General features: G+C 43.8%; 1 protein-coding gene across 4 annotated transcripts; it reads left to right on the top strand.

The window, feature by feature from the left end:
• The first annotated feature begins 103 nt into the window (after positions 1-103).
• On the top strand, positions 104-11,352 carry armh4 (armadillo like helical domain containing 4). Of its 4 annotated transcripts, none has more exons than XM_020056304.3 (9): positions 104-363; positions 2,762-3,833; positions 4,893-5,282; positions 5,478-5,627; positions 7,181-7,336; positions 7,631-7,662; positions 7,888-8,025; positions 8,976-9,017; positions 9,126-11,352. In XM_020056304.3, the coding sequence occupies exons 2-9, from the start codon at positions 2,867-2,869 to the stop codon at positions 9,198-9,200; spliced, it is 1,950 nt and encodes a 649-aa protein (XP_019911863.2). In that variant the 5' UTR covers positions 104-363; positions 2,762-2,866; the 3' UTR covers positions 9,201-11,352. The 4 variants fall into 4 exon arrangements, with proteins under 4 accessions (XP_019911863.2, XP_010880533.2, XP_010880535.2 ...); XM_010882231.4 differs by having other exon boundaries at positions 105-363; positions 7,888-8,040; XM_010882233.4 differs by lacking the exon at positions 8,976-9,017 and having other exon boundaries at positions 105-363.

The raw sequence follows: 11,352 nt of genomic DNA, 5'->3' as shown, positions 1-11,352 counted from the left end.
TTACCTCACTAAAATAATTGCCTGTTATGCAACGCATTCAACATGAAATATTACTGAACGTTCTTAATAAATCATACCTCTCCATGCGCTCAATCACCCAACAGATTCTGGCGCTCTGCGTTTCCCAACACAGGCGCGCGCGTGCACACGCACTCGGAAACGTAGCCTATATTGTGTGATGCTGATCCACACAACAATAAACACTAGGCAATTATTTCATCTCTCTTCTGGATCAATATTTTCAGCTTATTAATATGAAATCGATGCTGTTGTAATATACAACCATTGCTTAAAGAAAAAGCTGGAGAAAAGCATACCGCCCTTTGCAATGAGGTAAACATCATTCCCGTCTACGACTAGCAGGTAAGGACAATGCCTTTTACTGTGTAACCGGACAGTTTTTTCTGAGACTTAGTATTTTACTTATTTTATGAATGTATTTTACATCTCGTTCAAATCTATTGATGGGAAGATATGTTTATGACATGCTCATAAAATGGGACGCACTGTCTTTACAGTAGCTTAAATTGCACAGTCACAAACGCACATATTGTAAAGCGCTAGAAGACTACTTGGATGTCTTGGCATTGCATCTGTTCACTAAAGCGGATTGTCCGTGCGTTGCAGTGGCATCGCCTGGATTTAGATTAAGATGTTTCTTTACTGTAGGTTTATTTTATTTCTGATAATAGGCTCATAACTGCCAGCAGGTTGGTCTCTTGACTCTTGAGTGCATTCATTAACATCGATTACTGATGGAAAGCTGCGTGAGCAACGGTGGTGTTGGTTTGAGTTACGTGCGTGTATGTTTGTGTGCGTGCGTGTATGTGTGTGTGTATGTGTGTGTGTGTGTGTGTGTGTGTGTGTTTGTGTGTTTTAGGGTTTGATGTTGGTGTCTGAGACATTTGTCTGACGTCTGTCTGACAGGGCAGCAACACTGGGAGGCTGAGGAAACTAGGGTGTCTCCCAGGCAACCAGATAGGATCAGAATTATTTTTCTCCTATTAACTTCTTCATTGTATTTGTCAAAAAAAATGCCCCCTGATCAAAATATGGCACCACTCACATTTTTATATTTAAAAAGTTAATGTTTTTTTCTGTTATTATATTTAATTTACAGTACTGTGCAGAATAATCCTTGACAAATTCTCAGATATTACTGATATCATTTTTTTTAACACTGAAACTTTAAAATTAATTGTTGTAAGGTGACATTAGATTTATGTTGCGAAATATTTGTTAGAAAAAAGAAAATAAAGAAATGTGCTTCTTACATAAGTATTCAGCCCCTGAAGCTCCCAGTTTACATATATGAAAGAAATTGCTCTAACAAGGACATCATTATTTTCCCATTGGCCCCCACCAGAGAACTATTGATGTTGCTGTTCAGTGGCTGGGACTGGAGTAATGGTGCACCAGTCAACTATAACAAGAGCTCTTCATAAAGCTGGCCTGTATGGCAGGGTGGCAAGAAAGAAGACGGTACTCAAAGCTGTTACTCAAAAAAGAATATCTGAATGCACATCAGGAAGGACAAGAGTGACCCACTATGGTCTGATGAGACCAAGATAGGGCTTTTTGGCCAAAACTTGTGAAAATGTAACACTTCCCATGCCTCAAGACACACTGCCCTTACTCTTAAGGATAGTCATGGCAGCATCATGCTGTGGGGATGCTTCTTATCCGCATGGACTGATAATCTTGCTAATAATAAAGGAAGAATGGACAGAGGAAAATGTATGGAGATATATATAGAAAGATAAGAATGTGCCCACACAACAGTGAATGTGTCTTCCAGTGCATTATTTCCCCATACCAAACAAACCGGAAAATTGTGGCCCACACATATGGTCTGAGCAACCTGGAGCAAAATCTGCCAAGACAAAATGGGCCAAAATTATTTACACACTGTGTGCAAAAGCTGGTTGAATACTTATGCAAGCGTCATTTAATTTCCCGACATAAAACCAGTATAACCTAAAAATAAATGAGAATTTAGTTAAAGAAAAATCTAACAAATATTATTTGAATTTGACTATGTTTGCAAGGCACTACATATAGTACATGTTATAGTACATGTTAGGTTTCACCCTATATGCTGTATTTAAATAGTTGTTTTAGAGAGAAAATCTGGCTCTTTATATTTCTTTTAAAATGGCAGGGATTTGCTGTGTAAAGTTGTACTGAATGTGTGCGCATGTGTGTGTGCAAGTGTGTAGAAGGACAATTTCCAGAGAATGATAGAAAACAGCAACGGGAAGATAAATAGTCCTCCTTTTCCATTCAGCTGATTTAAAGGCTTGGCTACAACATCAAAGGAAAGGCTTACATGACAGTGAATGTGAACCTCTGCATATGTTAGGGTTCACAAATAAATAAGTGGCGACATTGTCAAATGTGTAGGTGCATTATGTCTCACAGTCCTAATTCAAACATCTCACCTTCAATCGCCTAATTCAAACACATTATTTTATTAACCTCAATATTGACATTCTTCAGTTTCATGTACATCTTATACAAGGCATCAGATTAGCCTTGAGCTAGTAACTAAAAGGTTACTGGTTTAATCCGCAAGCCAAAAAAACTAAACGATCTTAAAGGATAATGTATTTTTTCCTTGAGCAAGAAACTTGACCCTAATTTCTCATGTAAATCACTGTGTATAAATGTCTAAATTTCATCAAAAGATTGCAGTCCTTAGCTATTGCATTTATCTGGAGTTGACAGTATCTCTTATGTTGAACACCTTTCCTATCCTCAGCTGAAATTCCTGTCCATTTGGGTGTGACCTGTTTCAGTCTCTTTAACCCGTCTCTTCTGGCCACTGTGACCCCTCACTTCATCTCCATGTTTACTTTGTGGTGAGATGAGAGGGATGTTGTTCTCTGTGACTCTCCATCGCCTCCTACTGGCAGGAGTCTGTCTCTGCATCTACAGCACCCCAGTCCCGACACTCCAGAAATACACCCCCTCCTCACAGGACAGGGGCTGTAATGGACAAGCCGGGGAGCCAATGAAGGGAGAGCCCTGTATAACACAAGCAACGCCTGCCAGTGTCTCATCGCAGAGTGTTCAATCTGGGCCTTCTGGTCCCGGCAGACCGTCCTATAGGATGTCAGAACACCTGACTGGCAACTTTACTTATCTATCGAAGATTGTAGGAGCAAGGGGAGGCACTGTCCCAGATGTGGAGGGAAGCAAACCAAGGGGGATAGAGCCATTGACACAGACAGAAAATGGGGACAGTAGGGGGGGTGTATCTGGACCAAGAGAGGTTGGGACAGGAGCTAAGAGACAGAGGAGGGAGGCAGAGCATGTATTTGAGGAGATGGAGACTCTCAGACAGCCAGTAGAAGCTCAAGAACTCAGAACAGATAAAACTATGGATGCTGCCACAACAGCCAGAGGCTCAGGGTCAGATGGCCAGACAGGGATGCACCCACCTGGGGAAAGGAGAGACCTCATCCTGGAAGAGAGGCCAGACCTCCAGGGAGGAGAAGTGGAGCACCGACAGAGCTTGCCTGACCCTGGAGCTGTTCTTCTGGGGCACGAGATAGAGACAAGACGACCGAGTTCCCTATCTCCCCGTAGCCTTCTCACACACTCACCTTTGACCTCCGTTCCGCCATCCGCATGGGGATCCAGAGAAGCTTCATCACTGCTCCCTAGTGGTCTGGAGGATGCAGGCCACGCCACTCTGCGGCCCCAGGATGGAGATACAGCGCCTGCACTTCCAGACCCCTTACTGCCTGACCTTGGACCAGCCCTAACAGGCTCCTCAAGACAGGATGATCCTGACAGCCTTTGGACCGAACCACTGCAGCAAAATGGAGGTGAGTAAGCAGTAGCTATGGTCCAATTAGTACATACTGGACATGTTTGAGAGAGCCTTTGGGCAACAACACGGGGGTACACTCAGGGTCCATATTCTAAGAGGGGTTTTTGTACGTGCGCACGCTTGCCCTGCCATACAGCTAGCAACACTGCTGCTCTCACTGTTGGTTCAGACCGTGGAATCTCATCACACGTTTTCTGCGGCAGGGATATGTACTTTTCTGACTGTTTGCATTTCACCTAAGAATCACAAGGTTTCTTAAAAAAAAAAGAAAAGCTATGGGAATGAAAATGACACGTCTAGCGGCTAAGATCTCCTTTGATGAGCGGGGGGGAGGTGTCTGCTTGGTTTTCCACGCTTCACTTTGAACCCTAGCAGGCATGGACCCAGGGAAGCAGTCTAATTACTTTCTATATCTGACGGTGGAAATAGAGTCACATGACTGCGAGGAGACAGCAGTGACAGGGACCGCTATAAAGGTCTCTGCGGGATTCACTCACCTTCCAGCTCCACCTCTCCCTCTCTCCCTCTCTCTCTTTTTCACCAAGCGTCCGTCATTCTCTCTATCCTTCCTTCTTTCTGTCCTCCTCTCTCATCCTCTCTTGCTCTCCCTCCCCCAGTATCTCTCTCCCTCCCTCTCTTTGCAAGAAACATCCAGGCAGGTTATTACAGTATGGTTCAGTTGTCTAGAGGATTAGAGGAGTCTGTCAGAGCCAGTGTGTGTTCCTGGCAGTCCCCGGCAGCTTGGCGGCCCTCCGAGGATTGCCTGTTAGTTCTGCCGGCAGTCTGTTAGCATTCCTCTGGGACCTATGTGAGCCTGTATGTTGTAGCTCCCCTTTAGGGACACAAGGCTTCCTTAGAGCACTTGATTTTAACCTGTGGGGAATACGATAAAAAAACGTTAAAATATATTTTTAGAAAAGGATGTTTCATGTAAGGTAAAGTAAGGAAAAATAACTATAACTGTTTTTCCCAAAATATTGCATTCCACAAACTGATTTGTGGCAGGAACTTGAATGACCATCAATCCGGTCGGTGTGTGTTTTTTTACCAACAGCTGCGGATGCAAGTCCTTCTTCCTTACAGGAAGCGGCCACAGAGAGTACGATGTCTTCGGAGGACCTCCCTCTCATCTTCGACCCCTTTGATGATCTCACACCTGAAGGGGCGGAGATAGCAACGGCTACTCTCTCGCCTGGCAACTCACAGCCATCTGTTGCCATAGCTACTACGGGGATGCTGCTGTCGGAAGCGGAACTCGACCAGGTGGTCACTGCAGATGCAAACAACTCAGGGCCATCCCGTGTCCCACCCCCTGTGCTGCCAGATTGGACGTCGCCATGGCAGACATCCGGGGCTGATATATCTGAGCCTATCAGCCCCTCTGGTCCACCTATGGACTCCCCCTCGTCAGAGACAGAACAGCTAGTACACCAGATTGACAAAGGTGACTTCCTTCTTCATAAGATTTGTCTGCATTTCTCCCCATTCTTCCATTTGCCTTGTTCATCTTTTCACCATACTACTTACACTCATCCGATCTTTTCAGATCTAGAGGTTTCTAGGGGATCTAATGGCTAGGGGTTGAGATCAGCTGTCAGCGTATCTACATTAATGACCCAGTTGTGATTGTCATATTTAGGTTATGAGACCAAGCACACAGAGAAAGCCCCGCCCACCTCTGAACCCAAGCTTCCAAGCACCACCTCCACACAGATTACCATGACAATGTCAGCAATGTCAACCAGCATGCCTGCAACCAAATCTGGTCTGGAGGAACTGGAGTCTGAAGGTATGGGTGCCACGCACATGTTACACACAAACGTGCACACATTTCCACAGGTCAAGGACTGATATTGAATTGATTGTTTACCTTCACTTTACATTTTAGTCATGTATCCAGAGTCTTACAGGAAGTGTATAGATATTTTTTAAAGCAAGGTGACAGTCAGGGACAGTATCTGGACCAAGAGAGGTTGGGACTGGAGCCAAGAGACAGAGGAGGGAGGCAGACCATTTTTTAGTAGTAAGTACATTCTCATCAGCGAGTTATCGACAAAGGTCTTTGCCAGAAAGAAGACCATACAAGTAATAAACATAGAACATAAAGAGTTAATAAAAGACAACAGAGGTGGAGACAGTGGAGCTACTTTTAGTACTCTATGAAAAGGTGAGTTTTCAGATGTTTTTCGAAGATAGGTTGAGACTCATCTATCTTAGCCTCCAAAATAATCTGGTTCCCCTATTGAGGTGCCAGGACAGAGATTTGACTGTGTGGATTGGGAACTTCCCCAAAGGGGTGGTACAGCCAAGATCCCAGAGGTGGCTGAATGAAGAGCTCAGGTAGGGATGTAGGGTTTGACAAGTGCCTAGACAAGTTCCTGTGCCGCTTCCTGAGTGAGATATGGTAACATAAACCTACAGGAGTCACTGCCTTGATGTTAGCAGAGAATGACAGCATGTTGTCACACAAAGGTTCTTAGCACTCTGAGAGGAGGACACTACAGTTGTCAACCACGATGTCCTGGGGTGGACAGGCCTTCCCACAAAAGAAGAGCAGTTCAGCATTGTCAAGGTTAAGCTTGAGGTGATGGGCTGACATCCAAGAAGAGATGTCAGTCAGGCACACCAAAGATGCGTGTTTTCGTCTGGGTGTCAGAAGGGGAGAAACAGAAAATAAGCTTAGATGAAATGTAGGATGCTATGGTGTATAATGTTGAAGGCAGGGGATAGATCAAGGAGGATGAGAACAGAGGAGAGACGGTTAGCTTTGGCAGTGCGAAGACCTTTTGTTAGAAAGAGGAGAGCAGTCTTGATGAAGTGGCCCATTTGGAATCTTGACTGGTTAGGGTAGAGGAGATTGTCTGAGAGAGGGCCGAGACAGCTCACAAGTGTCTTGGAAAGGAAAGAAACAAGTTGTTTTTGACATCAGAGGAGTTTCTTTAAGAGGGGAGCTAATCTGGCCTCTTGATGTCCTCTGGGACACAACCAGTGCTCAGCGAAGAGTTGGTGAGGGGAGGGGAGGCCTAGCCAGCCATCATTAGCTGCAGGATATCTTCTGGTAAGAGGGGTTCATGCATGACGAAGTTCAGCACGTGAACTACAAGTGGGCCCGCAAGGCTGAGTAAATGAGGTGCAGATATCGTCAACCTTCTTTTTAAAGTGAACGATGAAGTCATCTGCAGAGAGGGAAGATGGTGGGGAGGAATTCGAGGGTTAAGGAGCGAGGAGAAGGTAGAGAAGTGTTTAGAAAAGGTGTCTTTGGCAGCAGAATAGGGAGGAATAGAAGAATGCTTGGTCTTTCTGAAGGTTTTCCTCCATTTTCCCTCACTTTCCTTCCTATAGAGGAGCTAGAAGAGGATGAGGAGGATGAGAATACGGAGGAGTCAGAAGAAGACAGCGAAGAGGACCTGAATGAGCCCCCTGTGCCGGCCCCTACCCGAGCTCCTTACAGCCTCATCCCCCCACCCCCTGTCTGGGTGCAGCGGAATCAAGGCCTGAGTGAGAGGAGTCATATACGCACACTCAAATGTGTCTTTCTATCCTTGTTGGGACCTAACTCTGACCCAGAAATCCCTATTCCCTACTTAACCATACTACCTTTCTGTGGTCCCCATATGTACACATAGAACTAGATCCCACCCCCACACTTGTAAAAACGGACTTTGGCTATATATGGCCATCCAGTCAGAGAAACGCATTTTCAACTCATGAAGAAGTGCAATTGAAACAGTGGGTGAAAAATCCCTTGTGTGTTCAATGTGCTTCAAAGCCCCTCTTACTTTCCTCTTGCAGTGCGTAGCTGGGTGGAACTAATCAGAGAGAAGGTAAGGCTGTAACAGCGTCCTCATTATAGGCTACATGCCACCACTGTGAATGGTATACGGTATGCTTGTCTCCCCTGGCTAAAGATCACTAAGTGGCTCTGCTAAATAACTAAAATACCCCATGTAAATGAGTGGCCTCTAAGAAATGCTGGACTTTTGTGAGCCCTTTCCTCCTCCTAGCTCGCCTGATGTTTATCTGTTACCCCGTTCCTCTTCTCCTTGAAGGCAGGATATGTGTCTGGGATGTTGGCCCCTGTGGGCATAGGCATCGCAGGGGCCTTGCTCATCGTCGGGGCCCTCTACAGCATCAGGATGATTCACCGTAAGAGAAGGAACAGCTTTAAACACCAGCGCAGGAGGAAGGTCAGACACACTGAGGTTAATATGAAAATGTTTACTAGCTGTACGTTATTGAACGACGACACACAGATCAGCTAGGTTTAGAAATAGCCTAGACGCCACCAATCCCATGGTCCAGGCCCTTCCTCCCGGCTAAAGTTGTTTCCTGAAGTGTCGGGTTAGAGTATTTAGAGTCATTCTATTTTTATTGAAGCAATTATTTGTTTTTCCCCCACCAAAATGTTGATGTTGTGTAATAGTAAATATTTGGTGAAAATCACTAGTCGTGGGCAGTTCTTCAGTCATCACCCCTGATACTGCCTACACTAGCTGAGGTTAGCTGCTTTCCTCATGGTACTGTGGGACTTAGAGGACACTAAATCAGAGGTGCTCCCATTCTACCCTCTTCCCAATAACTAGACTGTCACATGCAGACATTCTGGTTGTGACAAACAATTGAGTCATTTGTCATTTTGCCTGCTATCTTACTCGAAATAAGTGATGTAATGAAAGGAGGTTGGTAGCGTTAGCTACTACTGGCGAATGATACAGCTTCCCAGAGGTCAGCAACACTGTCGACCGGCATCAACACCAGGGCTCTCGTCACTTACTGGCTTGTTGTTTGACCTGTCACTCACACAACCATATCTTCACCAATACCCCAAGTCACTTCCTGCACCCATCAAAATATATATATTATTTTTAGGTAATTCCGACCTCAAACTTCAGTGTTTTCAAGAGTACTGGGAACCCTTAAAAATGGTCAGAAACTGGGGCAAGACCCTAGAGTTTGAAGTTTCTGACCGTTATGTCACTGATGTAAGGATTTGACCTTTTTTTTTTAAGAGTTCCCAGTTTTCTTGAAAGCACCAGTAGCCAGCTAACTATAGGCGCGGGGACTGAGTTCAGAGACGTATCTTTTGACATTAGCTGTATCGATGACCTTCCTCACCTCATCTCCTCCATCTGCACAGATGAAGACACCGGAGACGTTCTTTCACATCAGTGCAGATGAGGTAAAGGAGATAAGGAGAGAAAGAGACTTATTGAGCTGTATACGACCTTTAACCCTGTGTAATAAATGTCCTGACTTGGCATGTGCTGCCTGTCTGTTTCATCTTCAGCCACCCAGGGAGCCAAGCAGCAACGGTCAGGACCAAGCAATGCTGTTAGCTGACAGCTCTGAGGATGAGTTTTGATCCCACCAATCAAACGTGGCCCGCATTTCCATCACATCTCCATGACTTCCACGTCACCAATCACAGCAGGCCATATGGCTATGAGTCGTCACGGTATATGACTGCCCTACTGACAGACTGATGGGTATTTGAAATGAAAATTAGGGTTCAGTGTTTGCACACCCATGAAGTGGGACACCTGGTAGAGACCACCTGCACTAAGTTGAACCTACAATGTTTGTCTCCCGAACCCTCTTTTTCAATGACTTGCGATGTATTACAAGAGACGCCTCCTTTCCTTGTCTCCAATCCCACAGGGTGTAATTTCAGAAAGGATGCCGCGTCAGACTAGAGATGCCGTTAGGTCCTGATGTCAGATTGACACATCCTTTACTACTGTACATAATGCATCTTAGATACTTCAAATAGGTACTCTACTACTGTACATAACACATCTTAGATACTTCGATATGTACTCTACTACTGTAGATAACATCTTAGATACAGATGAAAAAACAAAGCTATTGGCGCTGGTGTACAATGCAATAATGGACTGCAAATATGAACAGCCATTCTTTTAAAATGTTCAAATGTTGGAGTTCATCATCCTCCTTTAAAAGCATGTAGTAAGAACCTGCTCTTGTGTCTAGTTCAAGTAACAATATTCCTCTTGTTTTTCTTCAGTGCATGGCAAGTAAGCTCTTTCATAACCGTATATACAAGGTTAACACTTATTCAACCATCTCTACCAGTGAAAAGGCTATCAACAGTCTTTACATCCATTTACATGCAGAGGGACAATTTGTAAACAGAGCCTCTTGAATTTTTCACCCAACCTCCCCCATCAGGAACTTTACTCACTGCCTGACAAACTACTCACTTTATTGATTTTAGTTGGGACCTGAAAGAACGGTGCATGTAAAAACGTAAGGTTCAGATGGACACACCTGTAATGGAAACAGAACTTCCGTTAGGTGAAACACTTCATGTAGATCAGAGCTGGGCACTAAACCGTTAATCCGTTAATTAACAAATGTAACATCGTCGTTAACGATTTAACATCTAAGTTAATGGTGTCTGACTAATTAACTTCTGTTACATTTAACTTCTGTGAACTAAATTCCGCTAACCCAAAAACTGCATAAATATACTTTAAAACCCTCTAGAGCTGAGGTGTCCAAACAGTTCCATTGAGGGCTGAGGTTTTCACTCTCACCTTGTACTTGATTGAGTTTCTACCCTTACCTGGTTGTTTGGGTCTGAACTGGGAACCAACTTGTAGGAAAAAACTAAAACCTGCAGACAATCAGCCCTCTGTGGAAACAGTTTGACACCCCTGCTCTAGAGTCTAAACCAGTTTTTTGCTTCAGTCCAGAATGGGGAATGAGACCAAATCCAATGCTTGCTGTGCTGAATATCTAGATGCTATTTTCAAAGTCAAAAATGTATTTCTCTGCAGTAAGATAGTAGTCTCAAGGCTTCTGTATGAAGGTCAAGAGCAAAAGAAACACTCTGGAGCCCTCATATTTCTTGCGAGCAGCTATTCTTGTGTTGTAAACATCATCTGTGATTGGCCATCAAAGAATGTCTCTCTAGTATCTGTGAAATGGATTGGCTATTCATTATTATGCTGGGGCAAAACCTTCCAATAATGGAGTAACTTCAACATCATTTTACATTGCGTCGCCTTGACGGAAAAGGACAAATGTAATGTCATTAGATGTTTTTAAGCAAAAAAAGTTATAAAAATGCATGTTAACGTTTATCGCCAACTTCTGTTACATTTTTAACGACATCACGGTTATCAAACTTTTTGGTGAACGGATTAAAAAGTGAACTTTTTGATTAATTGTGCCCAGCTATGATGTAGACAAAGCCAAACTTCACATTATTAGTCATTTCTGTGATTGATGCATTTGTCTGCTTTTAAGCACTAAATAACAAAAAGTGTTTTTAAAAATCCAATTCAGTGTAATTAAGTAATATTACATTGTATAGTAGTCATTCTTTTGATATGTCACATTTTGTGCAACCATCACCTTGTAGGTTGCTTGAGATTTTTTTGCCTATGAATATGCAGTGACACCTGATCATTGATGGGTTCTGTAAAATGATGGCCACACTTTCTTTCAGTAAATACCAAATGTGCAGTATTGACCAATAAAGATATCTT

The sequence above is a fragment of the Esox lucius genome, chromosome 18, assembly GCF_011004845.1.
Source record: "Esox lucius isolate fEsoLuc1 chromosome 18, fEsoLuc1.pri, whole genome shotgun sequence".
NCBI classification, from domain to species: domain Eukaryota; kingdom Metazoa; phylum Chordata; class Actinopteri; order Esociformes; family Esocidae; genus Esox; species Esox lucius.
The sequence above is the reverse complement of the archived record's forward strand: the minus strand, read 5'-3'. Positions and strand labels throughout refer to the sequence as shown.